The sequence below is a fragment of the Anopheles cruzii genome, chromosome 2, assembly GCF_943734635.1.
Source record: "Anopheles cruzii chromosome 2, idAnoCruzAS_RS32_06, whole genome shotgun sequence".
Taxonomy (NCBI): Eukaryota; Metazoa; Arthropoda; class Insecta; order Diptera; family Culicidae; genus Anopheles; species Anopheles cruzii.
The window spans coordinates 35,920,944-35,935,234 of record NC_069144.1 but is presented as its reverse complement, the minus strand read 5'-3'; the positions used below and the strand labels follow the sequence as shown (position 1 = coordinate 35,935,234).

Sequence of the window (14,291 nt, the reverse complement as noted above, 5' to 3'; positions counted from 1 at the left end):
CAAAACACGAAACGTCAAATATTTTATGAAAGTTGTTTTTATGAATTTGACAGATTTTGGAACCTAACTAAGACACTGCGAACCTAACTTTGATGACGAACCTGACACCCGAGTCAAGTTGCGAAAATTCCGAAAAAAGCCGAAGTCAACTTGCGAAAAATCCCGAAGGCACATTGGAAATTGAATTTGCTGCGAACAAAATTTTAATAACAAAACAATCCGTTTACATTGCAGGATTGAGTGATACACTCCTTTTGTTGGAAATTTACAAGCATCTTCAGCAACGATTCTCGGGTGAAAATGGTTCATTAAATTTACACGTTATATTCTAAATTCACCTCATCATTTGGAAATTTCCTCGTATAGCTACATAGCATGGAAAGAAACAGGAATTTGTGTATTTTTGAGCATTCACGAACACATTTTGTGATACTGGCTTGTCTGGCCACACTGGCACACCAAGTTCTGGTCACCGCGCGCTGTCATATGCGAGAAACGTCAAAATCGGCGAGAAGTGTTCTTGCGCAAGAAAGTGAAAAATTTTCTCTCGAAAATCAGTTTTAGTGTTCCGTACCGGGTATTGTTACTTTTTGTACCGTAGATTCGAAAAAGCTGTCTGCTTTTCTCTTCTCGACGTACTCGCCATGTCGACGTATCTGGCCCTGCGAGCCGCACTGAGCCCGAGTAAGTGAAGAAGAGCGACCGCGATCGCATGAAAAGTGAGGTTAAAGCAGTAATCATTTCCTTGTATCGTTTTTATGCTTCGGCCGGGATGGTACAGTCGCGAGGAAGACGGTCGCCCAGATCCTGTCCGTAGGCAGCGGACTGCACATTGCACGTAATGGTGCGGCGGTGCTGCAATCGCATGCCGTTCCGGTGAGATTTTACGCCGAGAAGGAGGTGTTCAAGCGCGACAAACCACACTGCAACGTCGGAACGATCGGGCACGTCGATCACGGCAAAACGACGCTGACGGCCGCAATTACGAAGGTGCTGGCCGATAAGGATCTGGCGGAAAGCAAAAAGTATTCCGATATCGACAACGCACCGGAGGAGAAGGCCCGCGGCATCACGATCAATGTGGCTCACATCGAGTACCAGACGGAAAGCCGTCACTACGGTCACACCGACTGTCCCGGGCACGCCGATTACATCAAAAACATGATCACCGGCACGGCGCAGATGGACGGTGCGATTCTGGTGGTGGCCGCCACGGACGGTGCTATGCCGCAGACCCGGGAACATTTGCTGCTAGCGAAGCAAATCGGCGTGAACTACATTGTGGTTTTTATCAACAAGGTGGACGCGGCCGATCAGGAGATGGTGGACCTGGTCGAGATGGAAATTCGTGAGCTAATGTCGGAGATGGGCTTCGACGGTGATAATGTACCGGTGATTAAGGGTTCGGCCCTGTGTGCGCTCGAAGGCCGCGAACCAGAAATGGGAGCCAACGCGGTGATGAAGCTGCTCGAGGAGGTTGACAAATACGTTCCGACACCGGTACGCGAGCTGGACAAACCATTCCTGTTGCCGGTTGAATCGGTGCACAGTATTCCCGGCCGTGGTACGGTAGTGACGGGACGTTTGGAGCGTGGAACGGTGAAGAAGGGTCAAGAATGTGAATTTGTTGGCTACAATAAGGTATGTGATTCGAGAGCTGCGAGTTGAAGCAGACACCTGATGCGACCGTGGTTTTACAGGTTATCAAATCCACCATCACCGGAGTCGAGATGTTCCACAAAATTCTCGAAGAAGCACACGCCGGCGATCAGCTCGGAGCACTGGTGAGAGGCATTAAACGTGATGACATCAAGCGTGGCATGGTCATGTGCAAGCCGGGTACGATGAAGGCAAACGATAACTTCGAGGCGCAGGTGTACATTCTCAGCAAGGATGAGGGCGGCCGCCACAGACCATTCACCAGCTTTATCCAGTTGCAAATGTTTTCCCGCACTTGGGACTGTGCGACGCAGGTGATCATTCCCGGTAAGGACATGGTGATGCCCGGCGAAGACGCTAAGCTGCAGTTGCGGCTGATGAGACCGATGGTGCTGGAACAGGGCCAGCGCTTTACCCTCCGTGACGGTCACATTACGCTCGGTACGGGTGTCGTCACGAACCTACTGACACCGCTTTCCGAAAAGGAGCGACTATCGCTGACGGAGGGCAAGAAGGCCCGTGAAAAAGCGGCAGGTGCCAAAGCGTAAACCGCCAGAAGGCCATTTTGCTACGAGCTCCAAAGTGTCGGTGTGTGTCTGTTAAGCTAAGTGAACGAAACCCGGTAAGCTAGTTGTTTAGAATGGAAAAAAATGGAAAATTAAACTGTTCCACCCAATCGATAGGCAGGGTGAGATCCAAAACCAAAAGTAAAGCGACTAATTCCTATCATCGTGCAGTAAGACCAAATTCAAACCATCGGAATTATCAACCACCATGAGTAAACAATTCATAACAAAACAGTTCGTCGGACTCGACGACGACCCCGCCATTTATTCCTTCAACTGTATCGGGCTTTGGGCCGTTTGATGGAAGTTTTCTTCCGCGTAACGCTTTGCTTCACGCAGGGCATTTTCGAGCATCGTCTCAAAGTGTGACATCGTCACCTTGCGCGCCTTCATGTTGCAAACTTCAGCCGGATTCTGACCCTTCGGAGCAGCGGTTTGTGCCCGGAATTCGTGCGCCACCTGCGCCAGCCACCGTTCTGCGGTGAAGCGATCGCTAACGAACCCCTTCGGAATGGTCGCCCTCGCTTTCACCTGGTTGTCGGTAATGCTAATGACCAGAATCGGTCGATCAGGGCAGTATCGTGTTGCCTTGCTCAGCTGCACCTCGTCGAGAATGCTGGAACACTCGAGGAAGTGTACGATGAAACGATGCTTTTCGCTGGTCGCTGGGCGCTGCTCCATCAGATTCCGCATCTCAATGTCGACTAGTTCACGTAGTGATTCGCGAGAACGATCTTTCAGCCTTTGGTACAGTGACCCGATCACATCGAGGCATCGTTGACGTACGCAATATGGCAAGTGAATGTTATTATCCATCCCGGTCAGCAATACATTCTTCAGTCGTTGCATGCGTGTTTCGATGATCGTAATGTTCTCTTGAGCCTCGTTCTGTTCCGCGTCTTGCTGCAGCTGAGCCACATCGTTCTGTATCTGTTTGCCGAGAAAGTGTGCTTTCGTGGCCGCCGGCCCAGCGCAAGCATGGAACGCAAAACAACCGTTCTTTGACTGGGTCACATTCGTTATGGCAAAGTCTTGCAGCTCACCGGTACTGGTGGCGTGAGTTCCACAGCATAGCTCTTGCGAAGTTTTGCCGCCAATGGACACTACGCGCAATCCCCGTTCGGGATAGGTTTCACCCGGAATGGTTGTTACGGACGCGGTGTCCAACTCGGATGCATTGCAAACCCGCACGCTCACTGGTTCATTTCGAGCAATAACAGCACGGATTTCCGTCTCGATCGTTCGTATTTGATCGAGCGTAATCTTTTCCCCACTAACGGCAAGTTCCAACCGTAGTCCCTTCTCCCACACGCTGCTGGATCGTTGACACATTGGATGTGGGACAACGCTCCGGACGATCGCATTCAACAAATGGGTAGCCGTGTGGTTAAATGTGAGCATCGTTCTTCTGGCAGTATCCACCTGAAGCACGACATGATCACCGACAGAGAGCGTCACACCCGGTTGCTTCGCAATCGAGTGGACGATAAAGCCTTTGTGCTCGTTAACCGACGATATCTCACCGGAGATATTACCTGCGCTGCCTTCCCGAAGGATTGTCAGCTTCCCGGCATCACTCTGTTGACCGCCGGATTCACAGTAAAAGTTACTTTGTGCCGTCACCACATGCCAAAGATTACGAGCGGCATCATCGAGCAACATAGTAACCCGCGTCGTGCACGGTGCCACATCATAAATGTGCTTCTGTGCATTGAATGCATAGTTATACCTTTGCTCTGTCCGAGTAGGCTTAACATGAGCTCCTTCGATGCTGCCCTTGAGCTGTTCAAACGTTGACAACCGCTCTTCCAAGCGACTCGCTAGCTCGTGTTTGAATCCTTGCTTCAGTTCGACAACATACCGCTCGTAATCCCGGAAGTCGAGTGAAAATTTCAACATTTCGCCCAACTTTTCAAGTAGCTCCTCGTCCAACCCGTACGTATCGTACATTTTGTGAATCTTCTCTCCATCGAGTCTACTGGCGTTTGACTGTACAAGTTCCTTGATGGCAGCGGCAAGTCCAGCATGCTCCAAAACTTCAGATTCGTCGAGACCGGGAAAGCGCTTCATGAGTGCGGTGGTTTCTGAGGATCGTTTCGAACACAGCTTTTCGTAGGAACGTTGCTCATGATCGAGAATCTGTAAAACAATTGGCAAATTGTTGGCCATTTCCGGATATACGTCGCCCAACACTTCGACAACGGCTGGAACCGTCTTTTGAAGTAAATCGAGACACTCGAATGTGCCTGCAGCCAGTGCGAGAGACTTCCTTATGATCCGCCGAAGCTTGTGACTGCAAATCGAGACAATAACGCTATTAGTAAAAGTAAACATTTTCGCGCCATCAACCTCAGCTATCCTCACTTTTGCGATGGAAACATCCCATCAGCCAAACAAGCCGTTATCAGGCGACTATGGTCAGCCATCATCCTGTACGCGGTGTCCAACTCGTACTGGGCACTGTTGTGCGTAAAGCTTCCACCATAGGGAACTTTTTTGGTCACCTAAACCAAATACACCATTACAAAGATTGAACAGGTCTCCGACGAATGGTTATTTACCTGTTGAATTCGCTGGAAGATCGGTGAAAACAGATCGGTATCATAGTTGCTGTGCTTTCCCTGCAAGTGGGCAACGAGTCGCTCAAGGCCCATTCCCGTGTCCACGTGATGCTGAGGTAGATTTCGGATAGTTCCTGCGCCATCGAGCGATCGGTTGTACTGTATAAAAACGATGTTCCAAATCTCTGTGAGGTCGGCCATGCCAGCATTTACCAACTGTCGTCTGCTGGCTGTATCCTTGTACTGGTCGGAAAGATCGAGATGTACTTCCGTGCACGGACCACATGGCCCACTCTGACCCATTTCCCAAAAGTTATCCCGTGTACCAAACGGAAGAACCCTTTCACGGGGAATGCTTTAATAAGTAGAGGTCACATTTGTATTACGAACACACGGGCCATTGAAATGAAAGAACATACATACCCAAGGGACAACCAAATCTCCCGGCACTCTTCGTCAGCCGGAACGTTAAGATTTGCATCACCACCAAAGTATGTCACGTACACCCGGTCCATATCGATCCGGTAGACATTTTTCAACAAATCCCAAGCCATCTGGCAAGCTTCCTGTTTGAAATAGTCTCCGAACGACCAGTTGCCCAGCATTTCGAAGAACGTGTGATGATAGCTGTCCGTGCCAACGACGGACAGATCGTTATGCTTTCCACCGACTCGGACACACTTTTGCGAATTGACGGCACGCGGCCACGGTGGATCGGAGGTGCCGAGAAACACGTTCTTGAACTGATTCATGCCAGCATTGACGAACGCAATTGTACTATCGCTAAAGGGGACCAGCGAACTCGAACGCACCAGCCGATGGTTGTGTTTCACAGTGAAGTAGTCAATAAACTGATGCCGTATTTCATTTGCACTTGGACCGGCTCGGGAACCCGATAGGTGGCGCACGCCGCGAACTGCCGGCCTCCAAGTTCGTGGTGTGAAAAACAATCGAAAAATCATTGTTTGCGGCCTTTGATCACAAATATTATACAACAACCCCGGCGACCGATGGAAGAGGAATCACCTGAGGGAGTGACACTTTTGCAGGTTAAGCCCATTTGTTTACATTTTGTTTTGTGACAACCAAAGAAAAATACAAATGAAAACCTAATGCGTATTTTATGATTTATTATCACAATCAATCCGAAGGGTTGAATTCCGCTACCTTTAGATTTCGTCAAGTCCTAGACGAATTGAAATTTGAATTAATCAATTTTTTTAAGTTCGATCATTCGCAACGAGAAACAACATCAGTTTTGCTGCATGGGCATCGCAACATGGCGGCCATGACAGTTTCGCAGCAAACATTGACATATTTTTGTTGTGCGTCGTTAGCTTCTTGAGGACGCTTTTCTTGCGAATCTCTCTCAATTTCCTATTGATCCCAGATTCTTAAATGTAACGGTGAGGTCCTAGCAAGTGTAGTACTTATTACTGGATACTCGAGAGTACTGTTAGTCGGCCAAAATGCATCGTCGCGGGGGGAAAAGAATTCGCATGAATGAGCCTCCTCCGTTTGAAGAGCCGGAGCAATTGTATCAGAGGTAAGTTAAAAACATTCACAGCCGCGTTTCGGATGCAATTACCTCTTTGAATTGTGCAATCGCAGTGAACCACACAATGAAAGTTGGTCTTCTGGAGGCCATGATGATGCCGCACCGCCAGAAGAAACGGGAGAACCTTCCCGTGGCCGAATGACCCGTTTGCGGGCCCGTGGCGGAGTCCCACTGAAGGCGCCGATCATCGAGGATGACGACGATGATTTCTTTTTCGAAAAGGAACACCAGAAAAAACGCAAAGCCCCCGGACGAAAGCCGAAGGAGGTGGTGCCGAAAGAGCCGAGTGAGAAACCGGTGCGTGTTTACCAGGAGCGAGAGGAGCGTGTAGTTGTGACCGATCGAGAAAGTACCACCGACGAATCAAGCCTTTACTACATCCTGCGCCACTCGAAGCAATCAATCGCGACCATCGTGGACGATTGGATCGAGCGCTACAAGGCGGACAAGGACTCGGCACTGATTGCACTGATGAACTTTTTCGTGCACGCGAGCGGCTGCAAGGGCAAGATCACGCCCGATATGCAGCAGAACATGGAGCACACGGCCATTATCCGCAAGATGACCGAAGAGTTCGACGAGGACAGCCACGAATATCCCCTGATGATGTCCGGCCAGCAGTGGAAAAAGTTCAAGATGAACTTTTGTGACTTTGTACAAACGCTCGTGAAACAGTGCCAGTACTCGATCATCTACGATCAGTTTCTGATGGATAATGTAATTTCACTACTGACCGGGCTGTCGGATTCGCAGGTGCGAGCTTTTCGGCACACGGCTACACTGGCGGCCATGAAGCTGATGACGGCCCTTGTCGATGTAGCGCTTCTCGTGTCGATTCATTTCGACAACGCCGCTCGGCAGTACGACGTAGAGAGGACAAAGTCCCGCGAAAAGCGAGCCCCTGACCGTGTGGAAACACTGATGGCCCGACGAACGGAACTGGAGGAAAACATGGACGAAATAAAGAACATGTTAACGTACATGTTCAAGTCGGTGTTTGTGCACCGTTACCGCGACACACTGCCGGACATTCGGGCCATCTGCATGTCCGAGATCGGCATTTGGATGATGAAGTTTTCGTCCAACTTTCTGGACGATTCGTACCTCAAGTACATCGGCTGGACGCTTCACGACAAGGTGGGGGACGTGCGCCTAAAGTGTCTGCAGGCCCTTCTACCACTGTACGAGAATGAGGAACTCAAGGGAAAGCTGGAGCTGTTTACGTCGAAATTCAAGGATCGTATCGTAGCGATGACGCTCGACAAGGAGTACGAAGCGGCTGTACATGCGGTCAAACTAGTTATCAACATCCTCAAGTATGTATAGACATTTATTCTGTTTTTTTCATTTACCTTATTGTATCGAAATCTTTCATCATATTTCTTACAACTCACCAACCTGCAGAAGCCACCAGGACATTCTAACGGATAAGGATTGTGAAATCGTGTACGAGTTGGTGTACTCTTCCCACCGCGGAGTAGCACAGGCGGCAGCCGAATTTTTGAACGTTCGTCTATTCTGCTTAGATGTGAACGCCCCAGTCACGTACACTCGGAGCGGAAAGAAGCGACTCCCGAACACGCCCCTTCTGCGCGATTTGGTGCAGTTCTTTATCGAATCCGAGTTACACGAGCACGGCGCTTACCTCGTTGATTCTTTCATCGACAGTAATCCAATGTTAAAAGATTGGGAGTGCTACACGGATCTGTTGCTCGAAGAGGCAGGCCCAATGGAGGAAACTCTTGACAACAAGCAAGAGTCCACGCTGATCGAGATTATGGTGAGTGCGGTGCGCCAATCGGCTACCGGGGAGCCACCAGTGGGACGCGGCAGTAGCCGCAAAATGACACTGAGCGCCAAGGAGATCAAACAGGTGCAGGATGATAAGCAGCGGTTGACGGAGCATTTCATTCAGAAGCTACCGCTACTTCTCCATCGCTACAGTGCGGACGGGGAGAAGTTGACCAACCTGCTGGCCATCCCGCAACACTTTGATATCGAGCTATTTACAACATCGCGACAGGAAGCGAACCTACAGGCACTGCTGGACAAAATGACGCACGTTATGTCAACGCACGTCGACCGTGAGGTGTTGGAAACGTGCGCCAAAACCCTCGAATTCCTGTGCACCGAGGGCAGTGCGATTTATGCGCGCTGTGATTTGGCACGATCGAATGTCATTGATGAGTGCGTTACGCGTTACAAGGAAGCGATTGATGATTACAGGACGCTGATTGCTGGCGATGAGATACCGAATGAGGATGAGATCTACAATGTTAACATTTCACTGAAGAAGGTGTCTATTTTGTATTCGTGTCACAATCTCAACACTTGGAATCTGTTCGCTTCGCTGTATCAGGACATCGAGGAACGGATTGCGCTAGCTAATGCCGAAGATGGCAGCCAGCAGGATGGTATACCGAAAGAGGCACTTGTGTACTGCATCGAAGCATGCTTCTTCTCGATCAACTGGGGTTTGTTTCATCTCGAAACGACCATGGACCGGTCGCAGGCCGCACAGGAAGCACACGAACTGAATCGCGACTTACACAAGTACCTAGCGGCCTGCAGCCATCTGGTGCGCTTCGACCGCGAGTCCTCCGTTCGTGAAGCGGCCTACTCGTCGATCTGTGATCTTCTGGTGGTATTTTCCGATCAGCTTCGTAGTCATGCCGACGAGAACGTACAAACTTTGGTCTGTGCACCTACCGAAGAACAACACGCGCTGCTGAACGAGTTTGTTCAGGCGACGGTTTTTTCTACCGAGCAGGAAGAAGGCCACGACGAGACCCGCATCGAGGAGCTTCACAAGCGCCGCAGTTTTCTGGCCGCTTACTGTAAGCTGATCGTTTACAACATTCTACCGATCAAAGCAGCAGCGGACATTTTCAAACACTATCTGCGTGTAAGTAGACCTTGAAGTCGCACGATCTGTGGACATACAGAACGATTCGCCGCATTCCTTTCTTTCCTTACGCAGCATTACGACGAGTACGGGGATATCATCAAAACGACGCTGGGCAAAACGCGTGAAATCAACAAAGTAAACTGTTCGATGACGATGTGTTGGAGTTTGATTAAACTGTTCCAAGAGCTGCAGGAAACGATCGGAGATGGCCAGCGCGTGTTGCGCAACTCGCAAGAGTTCCTGGACCTGAAGGAACTTGCCAAGCGTTTTGCGCTCTCGTTTGGATTGGATGCCGTGAAAAATCGGGAAGCCATCACCGTGTTCCATCGTGCTGGAATCTACTTTGCCGTGACAACACCGAACGAAGCCCACGAAGATCCATCGGCGGCTCCCCCGTGCATCGCCTTTCTGGAGGTGTTGGCCGAGCTGACGAACAAGCTCATAAAGCAGGACAAAAAGTTAATGTAAGAATGGGGCATCTCGTAACGGTATGGAAGGACTGGTAGTAAAACTTTCATTTTTCTTCACACTCAGTTTAACCTTCCTGGAACGTCGACTAAAAGCGGGCATTCCATCGAGTCGCTCGGAAGATTGGCAGCCTCTGGTCACCTATCGCGTTTCACTGTTGCACGGCGAAACCGATCAGATACCAGTTCCCTCGAAGCGAGCTTATACGCGCAGAAAGAAGGACGCCGATCAGGAAGACGAATCTGAATCTTCCTCAGACTAGGATCCATCTTAATCCATGGTCCATGGAGTGTCAAAAATATCGGGCAATATGTAGAAGTACAGATTCAAATGCTGCAAGCCTTGTGCTGCGTTAATTCACACATTAAAGCTATTTCGCTTCACATCACTTCGCCGGCGAAATGGCAATTATCCATATACCAATAATCTATTCGTGTAGCATAAGGATACGCCGAAGGAGAGTTCTTTTTAATAAAACTACTATTGATAACCGCAGTAAAAAGTTTAGTGAATGAAATGATTTCGAATATCTTTTTAATCGACTAATAAATTGCTCCGAAATGTTCAGCAACCGCAAGGCAGTGTGACCTTCCCGCCAGACGAAATGTCAAAATCAGCTGCTTTGATATGTTATCTCGCAGAGACGGTCGCAAAGAGAGCTCGTAAGATTTAGTTTAAAAATTGCTATATACTCGCAATGCTTTCTTTTAAAGTTTGTTTATACATGTAGGTTCTGTAGTGACTACCTTACTTATAGTAAATGATGAGAAAATTTGCTAATATTCTTCTAGAAAACCCGTCCTGTATCTCAGGGTGTTTGTTAAGTAACAGCAGGATGGCCTACTAGCTACAGTGGAAAGCATCGTTCGCTAACCACAAGGTCAAAGAGAACATGAATAGCGCCACACTTCGCATACGTTTGATAAGCCACTTATCGGGTTTGGGCTCTCGGCGGGCATCAAGCTCGAGCAACGGCGATGACATTGACGCAACGAAAACAGATAATGTGCCTGAGGTAGGCTGCCTTTCCGAAGAGCTCTATTCTAGATCTTACGGGCACGCCTTTCTCTGTTGCAGCTTCCACCCGAACCAACCACTTGCTGTATGTCCGGCTGTCAGAATTGCGTTTGGATACAGTACGCGGCTGAGCTGACAAAAATTCTGGATGACGGAGGTGATGCTGCTCGTGAGATTGTATTGCAGAAAATCACGGACCCAAGTTTGAAAATGTTTCTCAAAATGGAACTACAGAACATACCGCCCACGAAGGACGATACCTCTACGTAGTACCTCACATGTAGACAGATTTACAATAACCCAATCTACAATTATTTGTTTTAGTTCTTAATTTATAAGTAGTAAAATGGTTCTATTGGCTCTGCGCCAACCACCCGCCTTGCCACGTCGGTTTCGAGAATCCAGGCCAGCTGAAGGACAACGACTTGCGTTGCGGACTACTCTATCACCGGAGGTTATAAACCATATGTAATATAGATAATAAGAACAACGATTTCTTGTTTTCAGGAGTATTTTCAATTCTTTTTCATGATAGGACAAGATCAAAGAAATCGATCTTTTCGGGTATACGTTTATTCGTTCAGTGAAAGATAATGTTCAGATTGCGATCAATTATATTCTTGAAAAAGTAGCACTCAATGTGCTTCGTTTTGAAAAAAAAACAAAACATTTTGATTGCTGATTTATTGGTTATTCAATTGTCATAAAGTACGGTTAAAAATTAGATCCAATATTCAACCGTGCGAAACAAACATGCTATGTAAAGAAAACGTAAGAAGTACACATCGAAAAACAATGCGAAAAGTCAAATCGATAAGGAGTGTAAATCTGTAAGATAGTATAAGCGTAAAAAGAAAACATTAGCAAACAAATTGTATCTATTAATTCGTCCTTTGCTTCTGGTCGAGTAATAATACAATCATGAAAGATAATCGAAGTTCTAACTGTGTCACATGCAAAAAGGAAAACCGAGAAAACCCGGAAGTAAAAGGCTGGTTAGTTCATTCGCACTACATTCTGGGCTATTTTACCGCTTCGTTTGCTTTCTGCTCTAGGACGCCGATAACTTTAGAGAGGTCGCAGTCTTTGGCTATCTTGGCGTACTTCACCTTCCGAACTTCCGGTAGCGTCAGCCAGAATGGTACCAACTGGGCAATCAGTCGAATGTGCTCTTCAAGCTCTTGCAGCGTCAACTTTCCACGATAGCTGTTTTCGATTTTCACGAGCGGCGTCTCCAGAGGCAAAACATTCTTCCGTTCGGTAACGAACACATTCCTTATGTGTCGCGCCAGTTCCGGAAGCCGCCCGTACTTGATAGCTTCCTTCTCCTGTGATGGGCGCCGCGTCATCTGATCCAGTGCTTTGGCCGCTTGCTTCGCTCGAATCTTTTCCAGCAGAGCTTTGGGAATGTTTTTCAATACATCATAATCCGCCGTGATGCGAGTAGTTGCTTCCGGCTTGACACTGACCGAGCGCTTATTGTGCTCGCTTGCATCCATGATCGAGAGATTGGCAGTGGCTGTCGTCGTTGCAGTCTGCCGTTTCTTTTCTTCCAATCTTTGCAGTGCCCTCTCGAGCGGTGTGCCACAGTTGAACAAGTTTCTTGCGGTCGATAGTACATCTTTGGCCGAAGAAAACTTTTCCACATTTGGTGGCTGAGGAAGGGCAACTTGTTCGATGTCAGGGCACGCGCTCTCGACATCAAACTCTTCGTGCCAGCGAACGATCTTTTCGCGCTCAACCGATAACGGAGGGTCGCGTGCCGCGAGAAATTCTTGATGGGCATCCTTTGCTTTCTCAAGCAGAAGACGATGGAACCGTTGTTGGCGCTCAATCATAACGTGCGAGTTCATCGCTTGATTCTGTAGCGTGCGCAAAAAGTCGACATCGTGTTTTTCCTTGTCCTCGGTCGGTTTCTCTTGAATGTTTGGACGTATGACGAGCTGGTGCGTCTCGTGCTTCGTGGCAGAGCCGTAGTTTTTCGTCATTTCCAGGCTCAACAAAAACGCTTCTGGGTAAAGGTGTTTTATCTGGGCCAGATGCGACTCGTAAAAATTCTTCCTAGCCATCCTTTGCACGGCCGGTTTGAGTTTCTTAAACGTGATTTGCTCCTTGCGATTGTGAAACATCGCGACCACCGTGTCAATACACTTAAAAAGCTCCAGCAACGATCGATATTTGTACGGAAGATGCAACGTCGGCAGACCGGGAATCGTCAAGGCGTGGTACCGTTGGTATGCTGGCACCTTCTTTGGGCTTGCTGTAACAGGAGTGGCTGCTGATGGATCCTTGATGGGGCTCATAAGCGCCGAATGGCGCGTCGGTGTAACATTCTTCGTTGCAGAGCTCATGTTGGTGCTGTTTTTTGTCGGCGTCTTCAGCATTTTCGTTGGACTCGTGAAAGTTTTTTTGGGACTGAAACAAAAAAAAAGAATGTTAACGACACAAATCCGCCGGAACCCCAGTCCCAAACCACCTTACCTGACCATCACCTCCATTTCGAGCGAGGTGAATTCTTTAAGATTTTTCGACACAGTTTCAGCATTTGCGGCCGGCTTTGGCTTCCCCTCGAGACGCTGCTTTTGTAAGCGTTTTATTTCGCTCATTCCTTCCTGTATGGCGGCCATCTTTGAGTTGAATTCCGGGAAGCGTGGATGGCCGATCAGCCGACCGCGAGCTGCTCCCGGCGCACCCTTAGCTTTCGCAGTGTTGGCCAAAGTTATTTTTTTGGCAACATCGTTTTGCTTTTGCGGCTGTTTGTTGGTGTCTCGAGGAGAAAACTCAGCTCCCTCCTGAGCCGGGCCGTCGGTTAGTTTTTTCGGTGAAGCCAACTTGTTCATCAATTCGACCGGCTGCTTCGCGGGGCTATTGGGCGTGTTTTGTCGCTTCTGAGGCGAGAGGTTCCCTTTCTTAATAAAGGACACCAGTTTCGGCTGGGCGGCGGAAAGTAAAGCTTTCGTTTTCTCGTCCAAATCAACCGTCCCGATGCGCTTGATGGCCCGTGATGCACGTGTGACCCGCCGACCCAGCTCTGCCATATCCGATGGAACAACGACACTCTGGCCATCTGCCTCATTGTTCTTTGAAGAGAAGTTCGTTGTGTTAGCAAATATATAACGCAGCTTTTCGTGATCATCCGAGTTCTGTGAACTGTTTGTCAAGTTTCCAATGCTTTCTACAGCTGGGTTTTCCAGCAGCAGTACCTTATTGCTTTGCGCACCACCCAAGTGATCAACAGCCGCACGCTTGCGGGTGTTAAAATAAGATGTCACCGTTGCCTGCGACATCTTGATACCTTACGCACTGGGAAAAACTAAAACTGCTGTTGGTCCTTTCGCTAATTATGCCGCAGCCAGACGAGGAAAATGCAAGCGTCACTAGCACTCCTAATCAGCTCAAAACGTAAAAATGGAGGACGTCTGCCAAAGCGATGATGATTGGTCTGTCAACTGAACCCGCGCTTTTCCCTCCAAAATGCATTTTATGTTTGACGTGTATTTATGTTTCATGTTTGTTTTGTTTCCACTCAGTTTAGTACTCATCTGGGAAAATTG

The 14,291-nt window shown here is 48.5% G+C and overlaps 5 protein-coding genes across 6 annotated transcripts; 3 read left to right on the top strand and 2 right to left on the bottom strand.

Annotated features, from left to right (window-relative positions):
- The first annotated feature begins 504 nt into the window (after positions 1 to 504).
- LOC128268696 (elongation factor Tu, mitochondrial) lies at positions 505 to 2,358 on the top strand. The gene is made up of 3 exons (XM_053005888.1): positions 505 to 684; positions 782 to 1,641; positions 1,701 to 2,358. Exons 1-3 carry the CDS (start codon positions 645 to 647, stop codon positions 2,205 to 2,207), a joined length of 1,407 nt encoding a protein of 468 aa, XP_052861848.1. The 5' UTR covers positions 505 to 644; the 3' UTR covers positions 2,208 to 2,358.
- Positions 2,359 to 2,489: 131 nt separating this feature from the next.
- LOC128268694 (alanine--tRNA ligase, mitochondrial) lies at positions 2,490 to 5,779 on the bottom strand. The gene is made up of 4 exons (XM_053005886.1): positions 5,210 to 5,779; positions 4,787 to 5,141; positions 4,590 to 4,729; positions 2,490 to 4,518 (listed from the first exon to the last, which is right to left on the bottom strand). The coding sequence occupies exons 1-4, from the start codon at positions 5,746 to 5,748 to the stop codon at positions 2,490 to 2,492; spliced, it is 3,063 nt and encodes a 1,020-aa protein (XP_052861846.1). The 5' UTR covers positions 5,749 to 5,779.
- Positions 5,780 to 6,255: 476 nt separating this feature from the next.
- On the top strand, positions 6,256 to 10,175 carry LOC128267745 (cohesin subunit SA-1). Its single transcript, XM_053004646.1, has 5 exons — positions 6,256 to 6,332; positions 6,398 to 7,660; positions 7,749 to 9,249; positions 9,325 to 9,716; positions 9,787 to 10,175. Exons 1-5 carry the CDS (start codon positions 6,256 to 6,258, stop codon positions 9,980 to 9,982), a joined length of 3,429 nt encoding a protein of 1,142 aa, XP_052860606.1. The 3' UTR covers positions 9,983 to 10,175.
- A 170-nt stretch (positions 10,176 to 10,345) lies between these two features.
- Positions 10,346 to 11,243, top strand: LOC128267748 (oxidoreductase-like domain-containing protein 1). 2 transcript variants are annotated; one of them, XM_053004649.1, is made up of 3 exons: positions 10,346 to 10,446; positions 10,512 to 10,735; positions 10,798 to 11,243. In XM_053004649.1, exons 2-3 carry the CDS (start codon positions 10,613 to 10,615, stop codon positions 11,005 to 11,007), a joined length of 333 nt encoding a protein of 110 aa, XP_052860609.1. In that variant the 5' UTR covers positions 10,346 to 10,446; positions 10,512 to 10,612; the 3' UTR covers positions 11,008 to 11,243. The 2 variants fall into 2 exon arrangements, with proteins under 2 accessions (XP_052860609.1, XP_052860610.1); XM_053004650.1 differs by having other exon boundaries at positions 10,350 to 10,446; positions 10,533 to 10,735.
- A 65-nt stretch (positions 11,244 to 11,308) lies between these two features.
- LOC128267747 (DNA replication factor Cdt1) lies at positions 11,309 to 14,051 on the bottom strand. The gene is made up of 2 exons (XM_053004648.1): positions 13,219 to 14,051; positions 11,309 to 13,152 (listed from the first exon to the last, which is right to left on the bottom strand). The coding sequence occupies exons 1-2, from the start codon at positions 14,022 to 14,024 to the stop codon at positions 11,760 to 11,762; spliced, it is 2,199 nt and encodes a 732-aa protein (XP_052860608.1). The 5' UTR covers positions 14,025 to 14,051; the 3' UTR covers positions 11,309 to 11,759.
- Between the last annotated feature and the right edge of the window lie 240 nt (positions 14,052 to 14,291).

Excerpts from the sequence above, each read along its gene's own strand:
- LOC128267745 (XM_053004646.1), top strand. The coding sequence starts at position 6,256 with ATGCATCGTCGCGGGGGGAAAAGAATTCGCATGAATGAGCCTCCTCCG. Across the intron at positions 9,250-9,324 it reads TTTTCAAACACTATCTGCGT|CATTACGACGAGTACGGGGA; the intron begins GTAAGTAGACCT and ends TTCCTTACGCAG. Across the intron at positions 9,717-9,786 it reads AAGCAGGACAAAAAGTTAAT|TTTAACCTTCCTGGAACGTC; the intron begins GTAAGAATGGGG and ends CTTCACACTCAG.
- LOC128267748 (XM_053004649.1), top strand. The coding sequence starts at position 10,613 with ATGAATAGCGCCACACTTCGCATACGTTTGATAAGCCACTTATCGGGT. Across the intron at positions 10,736-10,797 it reads AAACAGATAATGTGCCTGAG|CTTCCACCCGAACCAACCAC; the intron begins GTAGGCTGCCTT and ends TCTCTGTTGCAG.
- LOC128268696 (XM_053005888.1), top strand. The coding sequence starts at position 645 with ATGTCGACGTATCTGGCCCTGCGAGCCGCACTGAGCCCGA. Across the intron at positions 685-781 it reads GCGAGCCGCACTGAGCCCGA|TCGCGAGGAAGACGGTCGCC; the intron begins GTAAGTGAAGAA and ends GGGATGGTACAG. Across the intron at positions 1,642-1,700 it reads AATTTGTTGGCTACAATAAG|GTTATCAAATCCACCATCAC; the intron begins GTATGTGATTCG and ends GTGGTTTTACAG.
- LOC128268694 (XM_053005886.1), bottom strand. The coding sequence starts at position 5,748 with ATGATTTTTCGATTGTTTTTCACACCACGAACTTGGAGGCCGGCAGTT. Across the intron at positions 5,142-5,209 it reads GAGATTTGGTTGTCCCTTGG|CATTCCCCGTGAAAGGGTTC; the intron begins GTATGTATGTTC and ends TACTTATTAAAG. Across the intron at positions 4,730-4,786 it reads TCTTCCAGCGAATTCAACAG|GTGACCAAAAAAGTTCCCTA; the intron begins GTAAATAACCAT and ends TATTTGGTTTAG.
- LOC128267747 (XM_053004648.1), bottom strand. The coding sequence starts at position 14,024 with ATGTCGCAGGCAACGGTGACATCTTATTTTAACACCCGCAAGCGTGCG. Across the intron at positions 13,153-13,218 it reads GAAATGGAGGTGATGGTCAG|TCCCAAAAAAACTTTCACGA; the intron begins GTAAGGTGGTTT and ends TTTTTGTTTCAG.